General features: G+C 43.2%; 1 protein-coding gene, 1 long non-coding RNA gene and 1 pseudogene across 5 annotated transcripts in view; 1 reads left to right on the forward strand and 2 right to left on the reverse strand.

Annotated features, from left to right (window-relative positions):
• NFE2L1 (NFE2 like bZIP transcription factor 1) overlaps positions 1–18,598 on the reverse strand; it is a 32,721-nt gene extending 14,123 nt beyond the window's left edge. Inside the window, exons 1-3 of one of the 3 annotated variants that reach the window (XM_080979330.1) lie at positions 18,458–18,598; positions 12,189–12,374; positions 11,373–11,884 (exon numbers count right to left, since the gene is read on the reverse strand). In XM_080979330.1, coding sequence (XP_080835456.1) covers positions 11,373–11,882 — 510 coding nt within the window. In that variant the 5' untranslated portion in view covers positions 11,883–11,884; positions 12,189–12,374; positions 18,458–18,598. Of the gene's footprint in view, positions 1–11,372; positions 11,885–12,188; positions 12,375–18,068; positions 18,245–18,457 lie in introns of those variants that run through there. The other 2 variants (XM_080979328.1, XM_080979329.1) reach the window with 2 other exon arrangements.
• A 159-nt stretch (positions 18,599–18,757) lies between these two features.
• LOC308462145 lies at positions 18,758–22,128 on the forward strand. Its single transcript, XR_013979005.1, has 3 exons — positions 18,758–19,061; positions 19,774–19,855; positions 21,988–22,128. It is a non-coding gene; the product is annotated as an uncharacterized lncRNA (long non-coding RNA).
• Positions 22,129–22,739: 611 nt separating this feature from the next.
• LOC308462114 (serine/threonine-protein phosphatase 6 catalytic subunit pseudogene) lies at positions 22,740–26,194 on the reverse strand (annotated as a pseudogene). The gene has a single exon. The product of its transcript is annotated as a serine/threonine-protein phosphatase 6 catalytic subunit pseudogene (transcript).
• Between the last annotated feature and the right edge of the window lie 627 nt (positions 26,195–26,821).

Raw genomic sequence — 26,821 nt, forward strand, 5'->3', positions numbered from 1 at the left:
CCCTGGGAGCAGGGGGGAAGAGTTTATGGTTGAATGTGATGAGAAATAAATGCAGGTCTTGGGGAAAGAAAGTGAGGGAATGGCATGCTGCTATGTATATATATAATTCAAAATGAACAGGGGAGGAAAGCAAGATGCAGAAAGAGTCAATAGAGTATAGAACAGATATAGATATATAGATATATAACCATGAATAAAAAGTTGGCATTCAGTGGACTCCAAGGGGGCTGCATCCTAAGTCACCCCATTACAAAACTGAGGTCAAAGCATGACATCAAAAACTGTATTGCATGCATTGCATCACAATTTCCGAAGAAAACTTTGGCAACTCTTTGATCTTCTACACCCCAGTTTGCCATCCATATATAAACATGTAATCACGATGAAGGTAAGCACAGGCGAACACTCAGTATGTGGGCAATAAACATGACAGCTTAAGAAAACTGACGATGTTATAAGACCCGCCCCTTTTAAAAGTATGTTCTGTTGAAGCAGCATTTACTGCTTTAAAAGGTGCTTGAAGAAGAGCTCCAGGACTCTGGGGCCTAATCTCCAACAAAAGTTAGCTTTTTGGTAGCCATGTCAAGGCAAACAAGATTGGCCAGGAAACAGGGTAGTGGTGAACGATGGGCGATAGCATTTATAGTCAGGCTATTTCCCAAGGGTTCAGGCCAAACTAATGTGTATGGATCTAGTCCCAGTGCATTCATGTTGTAATTCCGGGAAAGACAAGCTTACTAAAAACAACAGCAACATACTCTGCTACAGTTAAAAATAAACACAGCTCAAGCATTTTGTTCCTTTAACTTGACAGGGCGGAACCTCTTCAAACTCTCCTAATCCTAAAGGTTGCAAAGGGTCCTACTTTCACACAAGTGAGCCCAGGTTTAGGGGGCCCTGAGTACAAACAGAAGTGTGAGACTGGAGAACAACTGCAGCTCCTCAAGGAAAGGGAGAAGTTGTGCTGGATGCAATAAGAAGTGGGCATAAAAGTGTCAGAGTTTGTGGGCAAGTTGTGTTTTTCAACCAGCCAGTTTTCTACAAACAGTCCTTAATTTCTTTTCAAGAAAGTAGGATAGCTTGAGCCTCCTTGCTCCCCAGCTTTCTGAGACTAAATGCCCATACCCTAGTTATGTCTGCCCCTGGACCATGTCTGTCCCACACCTCTCATCTCCTATTGCCAATTCCTCGAGGGGCCACTTCTGCAAACACATACTCAGGGGCCCTATTCCTGCTATCTTAACACGCATGCATAAACATGTAACAAAATATCTGTGCACTTTAATCTTAAGTTATTGTGCAATACTTGACTTTCCTATACAGAGCTGGTATCGATATTTTTTTTTGAGAGAAACAGACTTGTGTGACATACAGTGGTACCTCGCAAGACGAATGCCTCGCAAGATGAAAAACTCGCAAGACAAAAGAGTTTTTGGTTTTTTGAGTTGCTTCGCGAGACGAATTTCCCTATGGGCTTGCTTCGCAGGACGGAAACGTCTTGCAAGTTTGTTTCCTTTTTCTTAAAACCGTTACAGTAATACAGGGTGCATTGCTTGAAGAGGTGCAGTTGCGACTTGACTTCGAGGAGCAACTCATAGCACGCAGTGTGGTAGCCTTTTTTGAGGTTTTTGAAGACTTTTTTGAAAAAATGGAAACGGTGCTTCGCAAGACGAAAAAACTCGCAGAACGAATTAATTTCGTCTTGCGAGGCACCACTGTACCTGCAAATATTTTAGGCCAGAGGTAGCTAAACTTTCTTGGTCCAAGACCCACATTCACCCTTGGTGAGATCTCCAAGGTCTGCACACCAGTGGTAACACCACACTTTTCACCACAACCTACACACAGGGCAAACCCATGTACAAGACACAGTGCTCTGCCCTTCAGCTGAGCCATGAAGATCTAACTACCCCCTCCCAGCTCAAGTGGCCAGTTGGATGATTGGGAAGGGGACAATTTGCATCCCCATCAAGGTGTCCACTCCAATATCGACAGTATTTTTGTTTCTGCCACTGCCAACATTATGGGGAGGTGGTCTAGGAGGCAGGGGAGAAACATTTCCCTGGAGAGCTGGATCTTACAGATTTGAGATTTGTATGTGAATACTATAGTTCACCTTAAGCCTCTGGCTCAGACTAAGTAATAAATCACTTTTTGAGGGGTGGGGGTGGGAAAGAGGCTTATAGCAGTATTAAAGATAGAACTTGAACTAAAACAGGCATAGGCAAACTCGGCCCTCCGGATGTTTTGGGATTACAACTCCCATCATCCCTGACCACTGGTCCTGTTAGCTAGGGATGATGGGAGTTGTGCTCCCAAAACATCTGGAGGGCTGAGTTTGCCTATGCCTGAACTAAAAGTACAGAGAATGAAAGGCTCAGATGGATCAGAGATGCAGACCAAGGTAACATGAATCAAGCCCAAATCCTAACACTTTGAATAGCAAGAAAAGACATTTGGGGCAGGCTCCAGCCTTTGAGGGACTATTGATAGCAAACCATTTGGTGAGACGACCCTGCTCACCCACCCTGCCTCCACGTGGTAAGTCACCATAATGGACAGTGGCTTCTTCTTCCTCCCCCCTCCACGTGCCATCCAGTGAGTAGGCAGTGCAGCAGTGGTCACTGCTTGCTGCTGCCATCGTAAGTGGGAGAAGGCAGGCAAGTAAGCAGTGGCAGCTGCTGTTCCTATCAGGCATCACTGCCTGCTTGCTTGGTGGCAAGCAAATCATAGCAGAAAATGCTCCCACTATTGGTGGTGCATGCTAAAGGGTGGATGCACCCAATTAGTGTTTAATTACATTTTAATTATTGTCTTTTCTATGTTTTTAGCTTGTTCTATTTTATCTGTGTAAGCGCCGCTTTGAGTCCCAGGCTGTAGAAATAGTGAGACAGAAATTATTATAATTGTATGATAATTATAATATCACAGTGAGCCAGAAACAGGGAGAGGTGGCACTGTGGGCAAGTTAGGAGTTAATAAGTAAGCCTCTCGTTAAGCACCTTGGGGCACAGTAGCTGCCCAATGAAGATAACCTAAAACCAGCCTGGAAAAGCAGCAAGGGCAATGCTAAAATATGCAATGAAGCACAGAGACAAGGCTAAAGGGTGCTGAGCTGCATTCTTACTAGCAGACAGCAGCCATTTTCAGAAGCAATGTATAATCTTACAGGAGTCTGCTGTGTCCTAATAAGAATGCTGCTCAGCAGCTTTGAAGTCCTGTGCCTGTTTTGCAGTGCCTACTTTATGCAAGTCTGCTCTGAACAGTCCAGTCTTGTTCTAGAGTGCCCAGGTTCAGAAGACCAGCAGTCTAGTCTCACAATGAAAAATGTCTGTGCACATACTAGAATAGTTCCTGTAAACTCCATTAGCCCTCATGTCTGGAAAGGGGAGGGGGGAACCCTTCCTTTCACCTCTTAAGGTTTGAGGAAAACAGTATGTTCTCAACTGGCCCATGTTTACAGGAATTGTAACTCCCCCAGCATTCAGGGGGAGGGGGGAGACAGAGCAAAGGGTAAGGAGATCCTCTCCATATGTTGCCAGAGTAGAGACAGGCTTGGGGTGGGAGTGGGTCACGATGGAATAATACTAACTCTCTCAGCTCTCATCACATGTTGCCTGAGCTGGGCATTTATTTTTATACCCTTGTTGTGGAAATATAATACAAGGGCACCATAATCCAGAGAACAAGTCCTTCTAGAAGATCAAGCTGCCTACACAACTCAAGCCTATAGAATCATAAAGTAGGAAAAATACTAGAGAAATTAACAGCAAACTCTGTCACTTTACAAGCACTGTTCTTGAATCCTTGCACAGCAGGCATCAAAACTCTGGACTCCTAAATACAGTGGTACCTCTGGTTGCAGACAGGATCCGTTCCAGAAGTCCGGTCGGATCCCAAGGTTTTCGCAACTGGAGGTGCCTGTTCTGCGCATGCGCGCACGGTGAAACCTGCAAAAATACTTCTGGGTTTGCCGCATACATAACCTGAAGGATACATATCCAGAGGTGCACGCAACTAGAGGTACCATTGTACAAGCATCCCTCACTCTCACCCAATTCCAAAACCTTGCCAGAGACGAGGGAAATCACAGCTGCCCAACTCTCTTATAGTCACTCAATGTTGCATTTATAGGAAATGACTGAACAAGACTAGCCAGGGCATGAACAGGAGCAATCTTGAAGGATCATGTCTGATGAAATCAGGTGCAAGGATACCAGACCAGGCAAGAGGGCAGATAACTGAGGAGGCAGCAAGCTTAATGGAAAGTTTCAGGCAGGCAGAATGCAAGTATTTGGGGAGGGGTCATAGACTCTGCTTTGCATGCCGAAGGTCTCAGGTAAATTCCCTGGCATTTCCACATAGAATGGGAAGAGACCCCTGCTTGAAACCCCAGAGAGCCACTGCCAGTCAGTGTAGTCAATACTGAGCTAGATGGACCAAGGGCCTAATTCAGTAAGGCCGTTTCCTATGTTCCTATAGTCCCCTACAGGCAAATTTCAATGAAGTTTTTTGTCTATAATCTACAACATCCACAGCTAATGAGCTGGGGCAACCAAAGCACCCCATTCTAGGACAAAGTTGAAAAACAAGCACTGACAGCCAAGGCCAATAATACAAGACAGCCGTAAGAACTCTATATGGCCTTGCAGGGATGAAAGAACAAGTTTGGTATGAAAGCTGTTACAGCTGAAGAGCCACCCCACTCAACCATCTAAAGCACAAGGCTTGGCACTCTGATCCACTGGAACAATGCTGGAGCTCAGATGACAAGGTGGATGATGTTCCAAAAAGCATATAAATGTAATCTACACAATCTCTTTTATCCATAGCTTATGACTCACTTGGGAGTGTGGATTTCCCAAACACATTTGCTTAAAAAAATTATTTCAAGATACTTGAAATTAATACGGAATCAAAATACTACATGACTTAGACTAACAAGGATGCTCCAGGATACCAGGTATTTCTACAAAAGCGTTTCTCAGCATACTGATCTGGTGTGACATAATATTAAGAACACAAAGAGTGAGTTGGAAGTCCCCAGTTCATTTTCTATACTATGAACCCTCTAAGCAGCTTCACACAAGTCACTTTCTTTTCAGTCTCAGCAACCAGCTTGTGATATGCCAAATGTTATTATTCTGACATCTTGATATAAGGATTACTGAGACATTATTGTACACAAAGAACTTGGAAAGATACTTCATACTTTTACAATTCCCCCCCCCCCTTTAACCTTTCGCTCCAGTCATGGGCAGCATTCAGTAAGAAACGAGTTCTTACCTTGAGGCAAGGCTCAGCATGGAGTATCTATAAACTGCTTCTGAGCATGTGCAGAGTACCTTTATTTCACTATTTCATAATCAACCCCAAACCAAAACACAGCAAGGAAGAGAGGAAGAACTTTCCAGAGCAGACAAGTTTTAGGCAAGCTTTAATCCCAGTACTCACATTTTTAGAGCCACTTCTAGCTAACAGCAACAGGCTGTGTGTTTCCACAAAGGTGGGAAGTGAAGACTAAGATAAAGTCATTCATGTAGCAGCTGCTAAAATAAGAAACTAGGCAGAATCTAAAGACAATATCCCATGTAAAACAACACAAACCTTGGACACCAAGGAGAAGTAGGGGAAAGCTCTATTAAAGAGTAACAAGAAAAATCCATACTTTGATTACAAATCAGAAGACAGACACAAACATTCTTATTTAGTAAATCTGCCCCAGTTTTAAACAAACAGTGGCTATAATACATAAATGAATCCATGTCATTTTTAACCCGCTATTCATCAAACAAGTGATCCCAAGGCAGGGTATATCAAACTAACAACACAACAATTCTAGTAAAAACAACTACACATTATATGGCCTATCAGTACAAAAAAAGTCAGTTGCCTAATACATCAAGAATCCACTTTTTAAAAAGATAAGTTTTTAACTAGTGCCAAACACCTACCAATGTTGGTGCCAACCAGATTTCAAGAGGGAGGGAATTCCAAAGCCAGGGAGCCACCGCTGAAAAGGGTGTCTTTTGCTGCCGCAGTACCCTGCAGACCACCTGATTCACCCAGCAGCAAAAAATTTTTTTAACTTTACTTATTTTTGCTGCCAGGCAAATTGGGTAGTCTGCAGGGTAGCACGGCACCAAAAGACACCAATTTTGCTGCCGCGGTACCCAGCAGACCAGCTGACTGCAGCCAAGCAGGTGGAGATGCTAGGAGTCAAGAGGTGGCACCTGGATATCTCCATCCAGTTGCAAAAAGCTGGTTGCTAGTTGCAAAATGAGACTGGCGCCTGGCTAATTTCAAATGCTGGCTGCAGCTCCCAAACCACCTCATATAGAGCACATTATAGAATTCAAATCTACAGGTTACCAGAGCATGGATCACTGTGGTCAGGCTCTCTTTCCAGGAACAAGCTAGCAAAAAAGGTGCTTCCGGTGATGGAGATGAATCCGAGAGCATCCCACACCATGCACCCAACTCCATCAGAGGAAGCACAACCCTGTCCAGAACAGGCCATCTTCCCAATTCCCAGATATGGAAATAACTTATCCACAGAATTAATCTCCAAGCATTAGAGTGTCTATTCTACCCACTCAATAAACTTTGAAAATCAAATTGCTGTGGCTGGATAGAAAAGCTCCTAGGAGCATGTCTTGTGCCTGTGATACTTTTAAAATGCCACAGTGTTTCTACGTAGATGGCAGAAGATGGAAAAAAAATCCCACTAATGCAACACTACTCAAAGGCAGACAGCATGCCTTCTACATTACCTCTATTAACACAAAAAGCCCCTTAACATCTCAAAATCCCCTGCAAGTGCTTCAGGTCACTCAGCAAAGAAAAACAAAGTCAAAATATTGCTCTGAAGTTAAGATTACACATCACATCACAAGCAAGCAGTTTTGGGTAAGTGCATGAATATGCATACAGGTGGGGGGGGGTTCTTAGGAGACTCATTATTGCAGTCATGGAAGCTAGACATTGGTCTGGTGGATAAGGTAAGCAACTTTTTATCTCAGTGATAAATACACAACTCAGTGACAGAGCAAAGCAGAAGCATCCACTGTACTGACTAGGCCCAAGGAGAAATTATATCTTCCTCAACCCATCTAGTGAGAAGTGCTAGATTGGTACAGACACCTGCTTTCAAAGGATCACTCACTACTTTTGAATGAATAGTCATTGGAAAAGGAAATATTCTTCTGGTCAGCAGGGAGTGGATCAGACAGCAAAGGGCTAAATTCCCATCGGAAGAGTTAGCCTTTTGTTGTGTGATTCATTATCCTGTGGAACAAGAACAGAAGAGCTGCAGGACATGTAGTCCTCATCTCACAAGCTGTCCCATATTATAATTTATAAAAAAGAAGTGACTGAAGATCGCACATATAAGAAAGGTATGCATTTTATATTGGTTGGACATATTTTAAAATTTTATACTGCTTTTATTGATTGGTCCTAATGTTTTCTTATGTTCTGAGCCATGTTGAGAGTTTGTATGTTTTTAACAGAATACAAATAAAACAATTCCTTTGGTAATCAGATAGGGCCTGACTGGTGGTTATCACATGGTGAAATGAAGAGTCAGAAGCTCTTTATTACCAGTTCATATGTTCCATGCTGAATCTTAGCAAACCCAGCTCTCACATCACCTCTAGACAAACAGTTAAAAAAATACATAATGTATCAGCTCAGGGGATACTACATTTGCTTGTCTGGGCAGGGAGTGGCTGTACAGCTGCTGCAGGAAAAGGTATAGCCCCATAGCAAGCAGTTTGTGGCATTTGCATGCGTGGGGATGAGGAAGGTAAAGTGTTTTGAGGGTTGCAGCAATGCTTACCTCCCACACAAGCTGGTATTTGGATTAGCCCAAATTCTTCCCGGCAGTGGATCCAGTCTAAGCCAGCTAGGGTTCCTAGCAGACTCATTGCATCCAGTGAGCAAAGAACATATGCTGAGAAATGGGGCTTAAAATAAAAAACAAATTCAGCAACGCATTAGGGAGTTGCATGATATTTTATGATGCAAAAAAGGAAAGCCCTAGACAACACAAAAGTGGTCTCATGCTACTCACACCTGGCCCTTATTTTCATACGCAAAGCATTTATAACCATTTCTGCAGATACAATAGGATAAACCAAAGTCCTACACAGCTCACCTACACATAAAAAACCTTCACGTTGCTGAAGCCTCTCCTTTCTCAACAAACTCACAAGTCACTGCTACTTCTGCTGTTCCTTCCTTTTCTATAGGGAGTGAGAGACTCCAAAACTCATACCAATTGCTTTGTATTCCCGATAATATTCACTCTCATAGCCACCCTGTGAGACAGGCAACTATTCCCATTTTATTTGTAGAAAAGAGCAAGATATGCCCAATGATGTACAGTAAATCCATGGTCCAAGTTGCGGTTTCTTCCAGAAACAAGTCTCTAATCACAGGGCTGAGGGCCATAATAGCTGAACCTCATTGCTACCCTGATCACAAGATATATTGCCTTTCTCCCAAAGAGCTCTGACAAACATTTTAGCTTCTCAAAAATCAGTGGGCAGGCTAAGAGATGGTGACCTGCATAAGCCACCCAATGAGCTTTAGAGCTGCGTGATCAGTTGAACATGGTTTCCCATACCTATTGCTCACAACTTTGGACAATGCACAAAACTGCTCATGGCAGCCCTTTCTTCTGTTCGTCATCCTCCATGGCATTCACAATTGACCTTGCAATAATCACTACTGCTATAACACTTCAGTGTTTTAGGCATTTGGCCAGAAACTGATCGTTTAGGAAGGCCTTCAGCTGAAAAACTTATTTCCTTGTTATAAATATGTTAAGGTTGTTTTTGTTAAGCAGTCACAACTGCTTAACACTATAGCAAACAGCTCAGAAAATTCTATCCACGTTGCATCTAGCAAGTGCTTAAACACAAACCAGAGCCAAACCTCCCTTCACAATGCCTTTCCTGAAGCATATTATCTTCACTTGAGCTGCTCCTCTACGGACATAACACCTGTCCACCTATATCCAATAAACCCTGTATTGTCCATCCAAAGCAAACCCTAAGCCTGCTTCTAATCTGTGCATCACCCAGTGAACCACTAGCACTAAAACCGTATGTCATAACGAGAAAATATGTAGCCTTTATATGGCAGTTTGAGCACTCTACCGTAAGAGTTCATTTAGTGGGATTGTGCATATATACAACTCTACACGTCTACCAAACCCTTCCTTTTTGTCCTCCTTTTGTGTTCAGGGACTTCCCATTTAGGAGGGGACAAGTGCCGCTGGGGACCATCAAAGCTTGTATCATCTCTCTCATATCCAGACTGTATTGTAGCCTGTGTCTGAATTTAAGTTCTCTGCCCAACTAAAAAAAGGAGAGTGACTCACTACCTCATTACAAGCAAAGTGACTATGTCCCTATCCCCACCACGACCCTGAAGTTTTGTGCATGATCCGTATCTGCACATCAGTAGTGAAAGCACATAATTGGTCTAACATTGTGATTAACAAAGTGAGCCATGAATGGGAAAGCACCCAATTCAAATATAGTCTCAGCTATCAATTCACTAAGGCAAATCAGACTTTACTCAGTCCACAACTGACAATATGGAATCGGAAAATGGCTTGGTGCCTTGCATTGCTGTAGCATTATGAACAAGAAGTGCTCCAAGTACTTAAGTGCAGTATGAAATATTATATACTTCTAATGAACCCATGGCAAGTCCATTCCAGCCCCGGATCACACATGACCAGCACAAAAAGATAGGAAGCAAAATGAATTAACCCTAAAGGCTGCTCCAGAATAGGAGCTTCTCTGTATTGCACAATTTCTATCCCTGTCCTACACACACACACACACACACACACACACACACCTTGATCAAAGTCAGAATCAGCCACGCCTCAGTAACTCCCACTTTTGCATTGCCATGAGACCAACACAAAACTTGTTCACCCTTTGGGGGCCTCATGGGTTTATAAGGGTGAACAAGTGAACAAGTATTGTGTTGGTCTTCAGATTCATGGTTGAAGAGTCTACTGATTGTCCTTGTCCACAAAAGCCCCTAGTCTTATATTTGTATTTTTTACATTGTAACCCTAGCAATAGAAAGTACACATGTGCATACACACACAAAGGAAAGTACCAGCAACCCGCACACTTCCCTTACAAATTGCTTTGCACATCTCAGCAAGTCACTATTTATAGAACTTTTTAAATATACCAAAAAATGCTATTCAAATTTTCAACACAGTATTTTAATTTTTAAAATTACAATAATGGGTAGTTAAAATGTATATTTTAAAGGTAGCAGTCTTAAAATATGAGAAATTCTAGTACAACCATCTTCTTCCTCATTCCTGTAACAATAATCCAGAACACAAAAGATGTATTTAAGGATGCAAACAAGACTCCTCCCTAGTATCCCCTGCTTTACCAGAACAAAACAAAAAACCTTCAATTCTTTAGCTTCAATCTCCTGTTCCAAGCACCCCACAGGCACATGCACACCCTCACACACACTCCTATCTTAGTGGGTCATTCTCCATTTCTCAGTTATCTACTTCTGTAGGGGAAACCCCGCAAACTGAGATATTTCACTTTTAGTTTCCAAGGATAAGATCTCAGAAACCTTCAGCCTATTTTTGCCAATTGTAGGGATGAGAAAATATGACAAGAGCGGAAGGCAGCCACAGCAGCTGTTTCAGCAACTCCCAGCCTGGCCACTAGCTCTAGTAATACTGTCCATTTTCAACACAAAGTATCAGGGATTAAGGGTGGTCTGGAAGAGATTCTCCATGACCATTCCACCCTGTGTTTGGGAGAGGGATTTGAGCATCCAAGTAAACAAGCCAGCTAATTCAAATCATCACTAAGCAAGACACAATACAAACAGGTCAAACCAGAACAGGCTTTCATAAGGAAAACCTTATGAGACAGTAAGGGGTGGGAAAAGGAAGGCACTAGGCAGTCATTGTACACTGGAATTAGAAACTAGGACGGAGCAGGAGACCTGCTTTACCCATTGCTCCCTTGAAAACCAAGTAGAAAAATCTCCTGGAAGTACTCCAGAGCTGAGTAAATCACTATCCATTTGATACGTGCATTGAGATTACCTAATGCTGCAAAATAAGCAGGTGGTGTTATTGAGATGCTTCCTGAAAGCTGCAACAAAAGAACTGTTCTAATTTCAGACCAACAAACATCTTACCAAAAAGAGAAATTTCCCAGTATCCTACCCAAATCACTGAAATATTAAGCTATTGACAATAAGTAGCATTTTTATAGCTGCAAGTCACAAATAAATACTCAAATAGTTCTCTTTTCCCCACCACACCAGTCCACAGATTGTGCCCGAGAGTAACAACCTACCTCTTTGGTTAGATCACCATTCATTGGAGGAGCCACGGCACCTAGGTCTTCCAATTCTTCACCAAATCCTTGTTCTGCTCCATTTTCCCTCACTTCATTGTCTGGAACAGTTCCATCTTGCAAACCACTGCCATTCTCAAGGGCAATGCCTGTATTGGGTTGGGCACCAGAGACAGAACCTTCAGAATCTCGGTGTACCAACCAGGCACTGACTTCTGTGGTGGGCACCCGGAACCTGTCCAGGGCCCTCACCTGGTTAAGAAGCCGTCGAGCTGTGAAATAATAGTCCAGATCTACACTTTTTGGATGGATGACATAGCCATCTAAAGTGTTCCGCAGGTTGTGGAACTGTGTCTGGGTGTAAGCAGAACTCTGGCCCAAAAAGATCTCTCGCAGAGGGGGAAGATGCGAGTTCAGATAAGTATCTACATCCACCCTCACACCTATTAAGCTGAGGAGAATGGTGAACTGGATGAGTCCTTCAGTGAAATATTTCTTCAGAGAAAGCATTTCTGGAAAAGGAAAAGCAAATGCATGTAGCAGAAAATGTACTAAAACTCACGCTATCAAGCTAACTCTCCACAGTTATTTAAAGAATGAAAAAAAGTAATTAAAAATGTTCAAACCCCATTTAAAAAATAAAACCTAAAAGCAATCATTACCACCAAGAGAGTCGTTAAAGTTCTAAAGATCTCTCGAAGAGAGAAAGCTGTCTCCCAGCAGGAGGACTCCTATTTCTGCTGCTCTCTGCCTATCCAGAGACAAAAACTTTTGTAACTAAGCCAAGGTAGTTGCATATAAACCCACGTGACTTACTGTCTCAAAGAGTCCACATGCAGCAACTTCCTTGAGTCTTAATTTCCCACACGGACTACAAGATGGGACAAGTCCTCTGGAACAGCTGCAACTTCACTCTTCCCTCCTCCTTCCTCTAGTCCAAGATTCCAGAGCAGGAAAATGTTCAAAGACTCTTCTGCTGCTTGCTTTGGGTTTCGTCAGAAACTGAAACACAGCCAAAAAAAATGAAGGTGATAAAACACTAGAGACACCACCCTTTGGACACTTGGACTGAAACACTTTGTTACCTATGGGCCACAAAGAAAAAAGTGTGCACAGAGTCTACATAATTCACCAACAAGTATATCTTGACACACACCAAGTTATATTTAGGTCAGTACTGCCTGGTTTGCTTATCTTCCTCCATTTTATAGCAACATCATCTTTCACTTCTCTCCACTCCCCTTTGACTCCTCAGCAAGACACAACAAAGAACCAACTGATAATAACAACCTTGCAAATAAAACTAGTGCCCTACTCGCTTTTCAACCACCCTTTATCCTCTATCCCAGCTGCTTACAGCCAATGATTTTGAAGTATGCTGATTATGCTTTTATTCAGTATGAGTTTCTGGTCAATTTACATTAAGTACAAGTGTGAAGCCTGGCTTTCAGGTTTTAGAAGGGTGTTATTCATCAACGTGGGGATGTGGGTGGCACTGTGATCTAAACCACAGAGCCTAGGGCTTGCCGATCGGAAGGTCGGCGGTTCGAATCCCCGCAACAGGGTGAGTTCCCATTGCTCGGTCCCTGTTCCTGCCCACCTAGCAGTTCAAAAGCACGTCAAAGTGCTAGTAGATAAATAGGTACTGCTCTGGCGGGAAGGTAAATGGCGTATCTGTGCGCTGCTCTGGTTTGCCAGAAGCAGCTTAGTCATGCTGGCCACATGACCCAGAAGCTGTCTGTGGACAAACGCCAGCTCCCTCAGCCTATAGAGCAAGGTGAGCGCACAACCCCAGAGTCGTCCGTGACTGGACCTAACTGTCAGGGGTACCTTTACCTATTCATCAACATACATCTCTGCAGCTACTTCTCCTACTTCACACACAGAGCTTGCTGGACTTTAGAACAAAACCCACATTTATCCAACAAATGCAGGACCAAAAATACTATTAAACTCCTGCTTAACATGTTCACTTCCCCCTACTTTTGTCCCTGCTACAGAAACTGCCAAATCCTCTGATTTCCATTCCAGTCACAGATACCTACCATGTATATTTGTGATACTGTGGGAAAGCCAAATGACCTCACCAGCCAAATGACCTCCACCCCCACCAGCTTCTTCCACTTCTTTTCCATGGTGCCTTGCCCCACTTTGGAATGTTCATATTTCCTCAATTATTAGCTACAGAACTCTGAATTACTGTATATACACATCAGTTTGAAAGAATCCTCCAACATTTCCCCACAAAGTTGCACCTACCACGTTTACAGCATCGTAATGCTTACAGAATACACATGCATTGTGTTTCAAAGGGGCAGGGAGTGTTTAACTATTAGGGGTCATTTAACATCCTGAGCTTATGTATGAAAAATCTGACCACTCCCTGTTATCCTTAATCTACCTTGCAGCCCCTCTGGCGATTATAAGGAACCATGGAAACTGTACAGAGAAGGATGGACAGGAAGTAATGAGCCAAAGTTCCTAAGAGTTTAATTCAAAGGGGAAAGGCTAGAGCACATGCTTTGCACACAAAAAGTCTAGGTTCAAATCCTGGTGTCTCGTGATAGGGCTGGGAAAGTACCTGTCTAAAACCTGGAGAGCTGCTGCCATCAGTGTTGATAATACTGAGCTAAATGGGCTATTGGTTTGACTTAGTGTAACGCAGCAGCCCCTGAAGCACACACACTCACACTCAAACCATGGGCATAACCGGGGGGGTGTGCAGGTAAATAAACATACTTTAATAATATGAGTTGCAGATAGCTCAGTTCTGCCCCCCCCCAAAAAAACCAAAGGTCCTGCCCCCCCAACATAAATCCTGGCTACGCCCATGACTCACATGCAAGTTCTTAGTTAGCAAACTCCCAAGGACATGAGGTTGCATGTACAGCATTAAATTACTATTAAGAACCCACTTTTGACAGTTGCAATTAAGCCACATGAAAATAGGGAAGGCTTAGCATGCCCATCACAAAATTGCTGGAGAGAGAAAATGTATGTGCACATCATAACATATCCACAACAAATCCTTGTTTTTTTTAAAAATAAGAATTATATATGAGCCTTAAGTAGAAAGATGATAGCTTGCAAGCCTTCCTGTAGCATTTCAACACAACTTTTGCCTCATTTAACCTGTAACATTTGTTGTAACCCACTCTTAATCTTTGTTCAATCAGTTGTCACCACCAGCAATAAGGGGGGGGGGGGGGGACAAGAAAATTCAAAATCCATACCTTGGATTTGCTAAGTGCAATCGTGTACTCATCCTAACCCAATCTCTGTTCTGACCTACTATCACATTTCAGTCTCCCTCTCTTTTCCTTTCCATCAGAGACATGTGATTTCAAAGTTGTTGTTGTTGTTTTTAAAGATCTAGGAGAGCCAGAATCCCCCAACACATGTTCTCCGGCATGCTTCCCCCTCTTTAATCCTAACCTCTGTCACTATGACTTTCTGGGCTCACATTTCAGTCTCATTTTAAACCTTCTCAGAATGCATCCAGATAACATGGGAGACAGCCTGGAGAATTCCCCCTAGGCCAGTCACTACCATAAAATCCTTTTTCAGACCACCAGAGAGCCTGTACTTATTTATACAGCCCCATAAGGATGCACATCTCTAACAGTTCTGAGCTTTCAAAAATTTTTAATTCCATTATGAAATCCACAGCCCCAACCAACCCCATCCCCAACCCTCAACTCTTTTCTCAACTGAGAATGTCATCTTCTCCTCACGTTATAGTAGAACAATTCCCTCTAGTTTTTCTATTTAGACTTAGTTGCAAGTTTTTGAAATATTTCCTACTTGCAAGGTAATATATATATATATATATATATATATATATATATATATATATATGCATATATTTAAAAATATTGTTTAAACTGCAAATAATTAGGTTAATATTAAGAAATCTTAATAAAGGCAGGTTAGTCCTCCAGCTACCCACAGAATTAGTGTCATATACATTGAGTTAAATGAGGCTTCTGTACATAAAAAGCCAATTTGACAATTTCTCAAGTATGAGTATTTACACTATCTGCCAAACATATACATGCATTTTCACCTGAATAAAATAGATCTATTCTAGTCTGCCTACAAACTATGAAGCCTTGTTATGACATATCATTCATGTGTATTTTATTTTTGCTTGTATTTGTGAGGGTGGGATGGACAAAGGCAGGGTGAAGGAGAGAAGAACATTGGGAAGAAGAGAAGACAAACTGTCCAGTCTGCATGTTCCAATATTCTCATGCTAAGGTTCTAATTCTATACTCTCTTTCTAGGAGTAAGCCTCACTGAGCTCCATGGGACTTACTTCTGAGAAGAAATGCTTATTAACCTCCTAACAATCATGCATCCTGATTATGACAGGCCCCATACGGGAATATTTTAAAGACATTTGTTGTATTGGTAAGAAAGGAGAGCATACAAAATGTATATACAACATGACAAAGAGATGTAAAGCCTGGTTGAAAGAATTGAACAGTGTAAATAACATAGTTTATTGGTGTCTTACACCATAGTTTTAGAAATAACTTGTAGAATCAATGGGAAACAATTTAAGATCAGTATTTTAAATTTGTCTTTTATTCTTCCTGATTTAAATCAATCTACCCTGCTTGGTGTTCACAAACTCTTAGCCACACATAAAACAGTTCCTTGCCATTAATTTCCCTGCTACCTCCTCCTCCTAGAAAATTTTACTTTCTTGTTCCAGTTACCTAATATCCCACTCAAAAGTTGCACCCCCTGGATCACATAGTAGCCATCTGAAGGCTGAGGGTTCAGGGGAGTTTTTAATGTGTGACATTTTAATGTATTTTTAATCTTTGTTGGAAGCCACCCGGAGTGGCTGGGGAATTATTATTATTATTATTATTATTCATTATCACAATTTAGAGCACAATCCAATCAATGTCTACTTAAGGATGAGTCTCACTACATTCAATGAGGCTTTCTCCCAGGTAAATATGCACAAGACTTCAGCCTCCAGAATTCATCTGCAGTCAAAATCAAAACAGTTAAAACATGGTGTACAAAACCTAAAAGACCTTATTTGAAATGGGGATTTCAATTCATTTTCTGAAGATTGCAAACATGGGATCAGAAAGCAATAACTTTTCATAATTAATCCTTTTTAAGAGGGTCTAGTTTGAGGTTGGTTTGTTTACAATCAAGCAGTGTATAAATTTTATGAAATAAAGTTGTATACTATCCAAAGTTTCTCTAATTGCCTCTTTTCCCCACTCAATAATCTGCTAGTCTCCAAACTACCCATTATGCTCTTGGCTATCTTGACCATAACTATCCCACACCCACTACCATCTTCCTCCAGGCTCCTAGCACTCTACTGAGAAACAGAACTATACTCAATAGATAGTGAAGTACACTGATGCTTACAGCCCCTTCTACATTTCACCATGCATCCATTTAAGAATACAAGAGCTCAGCTGAATCAGATGAAAGGCCAGTCAAGTCCCACATCCTGTTCTCACTGCAGACAACCAGGTGCCTATGGGAAGCCTGTAAATGGATACTACTTAGCTTTCCTACAGTGCTCTTTCTGGGTGCCCACATCAATCAGTTCCAGACAACATGGTCAGTGATCAGGGAAGATGGGAGCTGCAGTCAAAAACATATGGAGGGGACCAAATTGGGGAATGCTGACATACTTTATCACAGTAGCAATGTTAGAAACTGAGATATGAAAGTTAGAAGCTAAATGGCACTTTGAGCCTAGGTTATGGGCGCAACAATGGGATGTCTAGGCACAATTTTTTAATAATAAGAATACAAAGCTGAAAATGAATGAACTGCAGCTAAAGTATTATGTTCACTTTTCACACGGTCTAGTCCTTCTCCTGCCCACCCCCCAATATTAAGAGGGTCTCTTCTCCAGTCTTCAGAGTAGCTGGAAGTGGGGAGGCAGAAAAAGATCTTCCTTTCCTCCCACTCTGCAGTTTAATCGAAAATCTTAGGCACAGTACTGCACCCAGAGCTCAGAAACTGCTCGCACTAATGAAATTCCCCGTTGCAAAATGCTCCTAGAACAATGGGAGTTTCGAACACCACACAGCAGTTCTTACAACAACCTTGTAAGGTAGGGCAATATTTCCCCCAAATCACTGTTGCATAATAAAGCATACCTATACTTTTCTTCAGAACAACACCAAACAACCCTTATAATTCACAGGCTCTTTCGATTTTTAAAATTTGCATACCACCTCTAGCCTACTGTACCGAATGTGGTTTACAACCCAAACCTACAACGAAAGTCGCGCTCCACTCCAAGAATCCTTCATCCAATCCGACCCTCCGCTCCCGAACTACCCCCCCAATTGTGGAGTAACCCCTCCCACATCCACCTGCACCATCCTTTCCGAAGTCCCTGCTTCAGGTTGCTTCGTTTCCCAACAACACCGGGGAAACCAGAAAAGGGAGTTTCCCCCGCCCTCACTTCTCCAGGCCAACTTTTAACGTTTAACCCCCCCCCCCACACACACACAGCCCAAGCCCACGAACCCCTTTCCTTTCCTCCTCTAGCCCACGTGCTGTCCTTTAGCTCTCGAGTCCCCCGATACACCCTACTCAAACCTCCCCCCCCCCACGCCACAGCTTCCAGGCCCTTCCCCCACACTTCCCTCAGCCCACCAGCCGCCGCTTGCGAGGGGCTGGCCTCACTTTGCCCCCTACCCTTCCGCAGCCTCCAGCGCACCACACGCGGCTCCTTTCTCCTCAGCTTTCTGCTCCTCTCGGTCTTCCCCGCCGCCTTCTCGTGCTCTCGCCGCTGCTCGCCCAGCCCACGTTTCTCCTACCCGCTTCCCTCCCACCTGGCCTATTCGAGGCCACCGTTTCTTTAGCCCCCCCCCCTCCCCTAAATTCGCTCTCCACCAGCGGCCCAGTTAGAGGTCCCTCTTCTCTACCGCGGACCCCATTGCTCTCTCAGTTTCTCCTCGCCCCCCCCACCTCCGCTTTATGCTTTCCTCCCCCCCCCTTTTAGTCTTCCCCCTGCTTTGTTTAACTCCACCCCCTTCCCCTCATATATAGCCCTATCCTCCTCCCCACCCCACTTCGTTTCATACCTTCTCTCCCCCAGCTCCCGTTGTTTCAGCACCCGCCGCTGCCTTCAGGCGGGCCTTGCCCCGGAGCCGGTCCCGAGCCCCAAACAGCAGCGCCCGTCTACCACCACTCTTCTCCCCGCCCGCCGCGCTGCCTCGTCCAATCCTCCTCTAAGACGGGGGCGAGCGACAGCTCGATTGCCCAATCAGAGGACAAGCAGACTTCACAGCTCCAAACCTCCCAGCGAGTGACATCATAACGGCCAATCAGAGCGCGCTCAGGGGGGGGGGAAACGGTAGACGAGGATGGCATTAAAAAAAAAGAAAAGACTCTGATAAGGGGAAAGTCCCAATTGCTATAGTAGTGGGCCGGCCAGACTGAGCGCCGACTGACATCACAAATTCGCCAATCCGTTAAACGCTCGCGAGGCTCCCCGCGCTATGTGGTTTGAGCGACGGAGGTAGCAACCAACCGCCGATCGAATAGTTACTACGGTCGTTCCCATTGTCTTTGGACGGTGTTGCCATCCGCAACGGGTCCTTAGCCCTTCCCCCTCCCACCCCAATACGTAATCTCCGTACATTCATAGCGGCCTGCGTCTCACCTTATGAGGGAGCGACATCTTAGGTGGGTTGCTACGGGCAACCAAGGACGAAACCTCAGAGGCCGGGGAGGGGAAGGAACCTGTGCGAATGGCAGCTGCCAAACTTTAAATTCTCACTTCGCCAGTATTGAACTCAAATCTGAAAGGAGCTTTTGGATTTTAAAAAAGGAAAGATGAAAAATCTTTTCTCCAAAAATATTTATACAATTTATGTAGCAATCAGTTTGTGAATTTCAGATTTGTAATTTACAGTTTAAAGGTAAAGGTACCCCTGCCCGTACGGGCCAGTCGTGTCCGACTCTAGGGTTGTGCGCTCATCTCACTCTAGAGGCCAGGAGCCAGCGCTGTCCGCAGACACTTCCGGGTCACGTGGCCAGCATGACGAAGCTGCTCCGGCGAACCAGCACCAGAGCAGCACACGGAAACACCGTTTACCTTCCCGCTATAAAGCGGTACCTATTTATCTACTTGCACCCGGGGGTGCTTTCGAACTGCTAGGTGGGCAGGAGCTGGGACCGAACGACGGGAGCTCACCCCGCCGCGGGGATTCGAACCGCCGACCATGCGATCGGCAAGTCCTAGGCGCTGAGGTTTTACCCACAGCGCCACCCGCGTCCCTAATTTACAGTTTAGAGAAGGATAAAATAGAGGGATTTGGGAAACGCATTTGACAATGTACACGGTTTCCTCGTACCCAATAAAACTTTAAATTCACTCAATAATTTAAACTTGCAGGTATTCCAAACACAACATGGTATGAAACTGAAAATGACATCAAGTAACAGAAAGGCTTTAGAGCCAAAATATGAGAATTTGTGTAAGTATACTGCACTCTGTTTCAAAACGCCTATTTTCAAAATGTCACAATTTTGGATTTTACTTACCAGAACCTGGAAGTTTCAAAAGCCAAATAGTTAAATCAGAAACTTAGGGTTTTGAGTTATGTCACAATTATTTACCTATCTTTCATTAAAACAATACTCAAAAACACAAATTTGTTTATTGATCATGAACAGCCTCTCAAACACCTTGGAATCTCAAAACAGGATCACACGATGCTTACATGTTGCTTTAAAACTATTATAATCTGCGCCCTCCCCCCTCTGCACAAGCAAATTCTTCTGTTAAAATGTTGTTGTTCACCCAACCAAGGATGAAATTACCACTAAAGACACATTTTAAACTGCAATCCTATACATAGCGATTCTGAAGTCTCATTAAGTTCAGCTGGGCTTACTCCTAGGTGAGTATAGGATTGCAGCCAAGCAAAACAGTCCTCTACTCACACCATGCTACAGATATGCCAGTGGAAGGCATATCCTATGCCATAGGTAGGCAAACTAAGGCCCGGGGGCCGGATCTGGCCCAATTGCCTTCTAAATCCGGCCCACGGACGGTCCGGGAATCAGCATGCTTTTACATGAGTAGAATGTGTCCTAAAATGCATCTCTGGGTTATTTGTGGGGCATGGGAATTCGTTCATTCCCCCCCAAAAATATAGTCCGGCTCCCCACAAGGTCTGAGGGACAGTGGACTGGCCCCCTGCTGAAAAAGTTTGCTGACTCCTGTATGCTCTTATCATTCTGAGGTGGGTGGGGAAGGAGGTGGGAGGGCTGCTATTATTTTTATGTAATTCCCTCCTCCCTGCTAGCTTCTATGGGAGGCAAAATTACTTGCACCAACCTCAGACCTGGCACAATGTTCCACTGTCAAATGGGCATGTCTTGGAAATGAAGAGGTGTAACTCATCAATCTTTATTACGGTCCAGAGACCCAACAAATCATTACAAAGCAATACACAATTCATACAGCCTACCTCCAGGTTAAACAAGCATTTTGTTTAGAATATAGGGATCATATGTTCTTGCAACCACCGATAAGAGGTGTAACTATGCCCTGCTCAGGGCACACCCATGATTCCATCCCATTCTGCTTTTCCCACCGCACCTGTCCTATTTACCAGTGTCACTTTGCCAGCACAGTATCTCTGCCAACATACCAGCAGAGTTCCATCAGCTTAAGTGTCATCCTGGAGGTGTAATTCCATCTGGACTGGCAAAGCAGCGCTAACAGCACTTAGCCACTTCCTAAGACCATTCAGCCAGCATAACTCAACTATAGTGCCCTTGTTTTCTTATTTAGCTAGATGGCAAATATGTCACAACAGTTTAGAAACACTATAGTCAATCTGAATAGCAGCAATTGATATACAATACAGGTAAAGTGTATTTTACTTGTCGAGCTAGTCCCAAAGCAGTCCAAAATACCTGTCAAGAATTTTATTGAGGGGTACGATATGCATCGCTCAAATAAGGAAAATAAAAGTTTAAGATTAAGTATGTTATCTCACCTTTCATCATTCTATATATTAGTTGGCATCACTGCCCACGTATGAATACTGAAGGTCAGATGAGCTGGGGTGAGGGGTTACGCAGTTTGGGAAAGATAACCTACTTTTGGAAAAAAAATGTGAGGGAGAGCTCTTGCCTTGCACAACTCAAAACCTGTGCATATGGGCCATATGTGATAGTATATGTTCAAGGTTTTTGGGAAGTGATATTTACAAAATCCCAGACATTAAAGGGCAATCAATCCCATCTGACCTGGCCCTGGCCCTACTGGCAATAGTGCAGCCAGATGACACCAATATAAGGTCACCAAGACCTAATAATTCTTTTGCTCACAGTTGTTCATTTGGAGTTAGCTAGTCACTGGAAAATTTGTAAAGCAGGTGGTTGAGAAGAATTGGAAATCTGGGGAAGGAGGAAGTATAATGGAATGGCATACCAATAGGTTGTGCAATGAAAGTAGCTAGCAAAACAAGCACAAGCATTAAGACATGACTTTGCAAGCGATTGGTTTTTGTAATGGCTTTTGCATTGTGTTAATTTGTGGGTGAACATATCAGACAAAACAGCAATTCTTCAAACAGCTCTTGTTTATTCACAGGCCAGAACAGAACTGAACTGAAGGGTTCAGCCAGCCTGCTTATATAGAGCTCCACTACAACGCAACAGTAACCACTTTCTGTAACTATCCAATCACTGAACGTCACTTTCAATCCCTTATTTGCATATGTGGACCTGAGTGAAAACTATCTACAGTATCCCCTGCTGGCCCAGGGTGAGAACTTCAGTACATAACACATTGGGCATAAAATCCTATAAAAATATCACTTGTTCTGGACACCCCTGATGGAGAAACCTATTAGGATAAGATGGCTATGAACTATTGGATGAGGGATATTGCCAATTACTCTCTATTTTTAGGTATATTATCTTTCTATTATTCTATTTTTGTAGTTGAAACAATACAAACATATCCTTACAAAAACTGGTAAAGGGCTGACTGGATAATGTTTGGGAAATGGCATTACTTGAATGTTTAACATAAATTGGGAGCTGATTAAGTATGGTAAAAATGACCACTTAGAGGCTGTTTGGATATCATTCTTAACTTCTCAAAATTGGAATAGAGAGCAAGTGCAGGCCAGATTGTCCCAGATTAATTTGTGGAGGAGCTATGCATTTGGGTGTGGCCTGAATATTCCCTGCAGTTTATTACAATAGACACATGAAGACATGCAATGATGAGTGAATAATTCTTTTGTTGTTGTTGTTCAGATATTTGACAATATGTACTCTACCGATTCTGTGTTACAGTCTGAAAAATCTTTAATAAAATTATTGTTTTCAGAAACCTGGGGCTTTAACTTGGATGAAGGCAGGATGAAAAATAAAATAAGTAAATAAAAGTTTGCTCAATGTAATCTCCTCCCAAATAAGAGTGCAAGAGACTGCAGCCTTAACAGTCATGGGCAAGTATGCAATTTTTGTTGATTTATGGAGTATAAACTGCGCTAAGTTTAGCTTATGAAATGAGAGGAGCCTCTAACCTGTCTGGAAGTCAGACCCTCTTTTCTGGTAACATGTTTTCCTAATGCTAAATGTGTAGGGATTTGTAGTCAGGATTCTGGCATGCTCAGAGCATAATTCTTTGAGTTCTGCTGAGCCCCTCTCAAATCAAGCCCTGAATTTGACCATTAAAGGAGAGGTGCCTTGTACAACGCTCCCTAAGGATCTGTCCGAATCATAAAGCCAGAGAGAGAGAGAGTCGGACGGAAAGATGTTCTATTTCAGCTTGCTTGTCTACCATGCATGAATGGCTTCACAGTTCTCTTGTGGAGGGTGGAGATGCCAACTCTGGGGCGGATTTTCAAGGCCTCACAGTACCAAGGTGTGTCAGCCAGAGCTAGGCCAGAGGAGAACGGGTACAAAGTTCACAATCATCTGAGCGATGATAAATAGTAATTAAGATTACACCATTCCGTGTTTCAAAAGGACAGAGATGTTAGATAATGCTTGGCAGGCTGACAGGTCAGAGACAGTACATGAGTAATGAAGAGGCTCACAAAACAAAGCCAAGCAGGAACCAATGAAAGCTGATATTAGTCACATGAAAACAGGTGCACTGTGAGAATGCAGCCTGGTCAATGCATGTTGTATAATTAGAGTGCAGTGTACTACCTCAGGCTGCAAGGGTGCAGAATTTTAATGCACCCACCCCAATAAAATACCGCCTGCAAGTTAAAAAAAAACCCCAGTAACTGCAGGGAGAAAGGTTCTAGTCTAGCCTACTCCCTCCCATGCTTCACCGTAGTGGAGTAGGAGCAAGTGTAGGATTGCCAGCTCTCAAGCAGCTCATATTCTGGGAACTAAACAGGGTAGTTCTGGTAGACCAGAGGGCAAAGCCTTGCAGCACTTGAAACATCCAGAGCATGGTCCCCAGTGCAGGGTTACTGGCTTCTATCTGATGAGTTGTGAACAGGTATATTAGTGAACATCCCCATCTGAAGTCAACTCTCTTGCAGGGACTGAAGGAATGGGGAGAAACTCAGATGGGACAACTTGTTGAGATACAGCTTGCCCCCTTTGCTTCTACCTCCTCACAGATTTAATAGCTTCCACTGGAAACCTTGAGGAGCCATCCTGAATTATTATTTTCCCCACATCAACAATGTAGGGTTGAATGCTTTACCCAGAGACTTGAGTTCAGAATATGACTTTATTAAAAAGACAAGGTATTTGAGAAACCAGAACCATTATTTCAATGTACAAATCCAAATACCTGTACAAGGTTTTGCATTTTAGTTTAAATCCTAAAAATAAAACAGGTAATAAAAGCAACGGGTGGTGGGAGATCAGGAGCAGCCATTAAAACCATGTATTTATGCTGAATTAAAACAAAATATAAACCAGGACATTTTTTTTTACATCTTGGCAATGTGCTCACTAGCAGGGCTTTGGACAGTACCATCATGCACACCAAATACAACTTTGCTGGAATTTTTAAATAGCTTATTCAAAAAAACAACCTCCCCAAAGTCAACCCCTTGAATGAAAGAAGATCCGACTAGTTATGATGTTTTGCTGTTTAGATTTATTTCTTTAAAGGGAAAATGCAGTGTCCCTATTTAAAAAAAGAACTGAACTAAAAATAAATAAATCACAAGTATTACAAAACAGCTAGGTAGGTGTTCAGAGACATTTCAAAAGCTGGCAAGTCAGGTAGGGTAGGGATAAGAGGAGAGAGAGAGAAAGAGATTGAAAGATGCATCCCTACTGACCATATACAACACATTTAGATAATTAAAAAATATAAAAGGCAAGAGGCAGCATTTCAGCAGCAAAATGCTAAAAAGGTACGTCACAAAAGGGTATGGGACGGCAAAGCCACATCTCAGAGGAAATACGGTGTGGTTGTTCTTGAGGGAAGCACACGTTCTGGGTCTGGAACTGCACAGAAGAGCTTTGGTTCCCTTGTATTTGCACCTTCAAATGCCATGATTGAGGCAATATTTCCACAGCGATAGCTGTGACCAACTTCTCACCAAACATGAATTTATAACCTTCATGCACCAGCTGGTGGGCTCAGCAGATGCAGATGAGCTTTAAGTTGTTGATATAGACAAACTCATTTGTGACTTTTGCCTCAAACAGCCAGCCTGCTCCTCGGGGACTTATGGCCCAGGTGTCCACATCTTCTGGATCAGACCAAACAAGGTCACAAAAAGCTCCTTTGTGTGGGATCTCTTGGTTGTGCTCAGTGGTCTGAATCTGGTCCAGTGTTTTTATGCCTGGAGATAGGGCCCCATGTATACAGAAGATTTGCTCATCTAGTAACACTTCCACCGTGAGCATGTCAAAAACTTTGATGTAATATCTCCAGGCATTAGTGTTGCCATATTTGGTTTGGCATTTGTCATAAAACCCATACACTTGAGTTACCTGTCTGCTCTCATGATTCCCACGTAAAAGTGTGATACAATCAGGCCATTTTGCTTTCAGGGCAAGAAGATAGGCAAACGTCTCAAGGCTATAATAGCCTCTGTCTACAAAGTCACCCATAAATATATATAGTTTGTGTCAGGAACCTGACCTCCAGTTCTGAACAATTCACATAAATCATAAAACTGTCCATGTATGTCACCACAGACTGTAACTGGTGTAGAAACTGGCTGCACATTAGATTCTTCTACAACAGAGATGTCCAACAGGTCGATCACGATCTACTAGTCGATCCCTGCGAGGTTTTGGTCGATCGCTGGCCCCCTTCCCGCCCCCTCACCGTGCCCTCCATTGTTGGAGAACGGAAGACAGAGTTTACAAACCGAGGCTGTATTTACCCCAGTGATCCTTCAGTGAGTTGCTGTTCCTCTCTGGCCGCAAAACAATGTAAAAATGCCAGGCCACCCCCCTCAAAAAAGCTCAACAACTTTGACCTGAACCCCTAAAAAAAGGGGGTAGATCACTGCCAGTTTTTAATTCTGTGAGTAGATCACAGTCTCTTGGAATTTGCCCACCCCTGTTCTAGAAGAAGATCACAGACGTAGTCACACAAGCGCTTGAGTGTTCCGGTTTGCGAACGTTTTACAGAAGCCGAACGCCCGACGTGACTTCCGTGGCTTCTGATTGAGTGCAGGAAGCTCTTGCAGCCAATCGGAAGCCACGCCTTGGTTTTTAAACCATTTTGGGAGTCAAACAGATTAAATTCGAGAACCAAGGTACCACTGTAACTTAAACAGGACAATTCTGTGAAGATCAGTTAATGCTGGTCAGCTCCACTAAAGGTTTTGAAAACTGGTGGTGATGGCGGTTGACACTCTCTCTCTCTCTCTCTCTCTCTCTGTCTCTGTCTCTCGCTCCCCCTCCCTCTGCCAACTACCTTGCCCCAAAAGAGCAACTGGCCCAGGGTCACTCAGTGAACATAAGGACTGAGTGGAGATTTAAACCATGGTCTCCAAGATCCTAGTCTGTTCTGCAAAAAATTGCTGCTGGTGTCAAGGCTACTCAGCACTTGGTTTTGGAACAGGCTGTTTATCAGACATGCGGTGATGTTTCAAAAGGCTGCCACACACCCAACTTGTTTGTTCCTCCCAATTTGTTTCTGGAGACGCAAGTGTAGTCACCAGAAAGCCTTGGGAACTCTGAAGTTCCAGAGAAGGCTCTTCTGGAACTTCAATCCAGATTTCATTTTTCTGTATGTACAAATACTGAAGACATATCAAGAGAAGAGTGAGAGAGACATCCTAAAATAGCCACTAAAAGCACATTAAATGATAGCTAGCTTGCGATAAGTCATCTCACGCAGGCACCCCCAATTAATGACCTGGTAGCAGGAGATAGAATGACCAGCTCTTGCCACATTCCATATGCAGCGCTTGCAGAATTCATTTGGAAGCTGTTGCATCACGAGATCTATTTATCAGGGTAATTTGACGCTG

This window comes from Podarcis pityusensis (genome assembly GCF_964106645.2).
Source record: "Podarcis pityusensis genome assembly, chromosome: 13".
NCBI lineage: Eukaryota > Metazoa > Chordata > Lepidosauria > Squamata > Lacertidae > Podarcis > Podarcis pityusensis.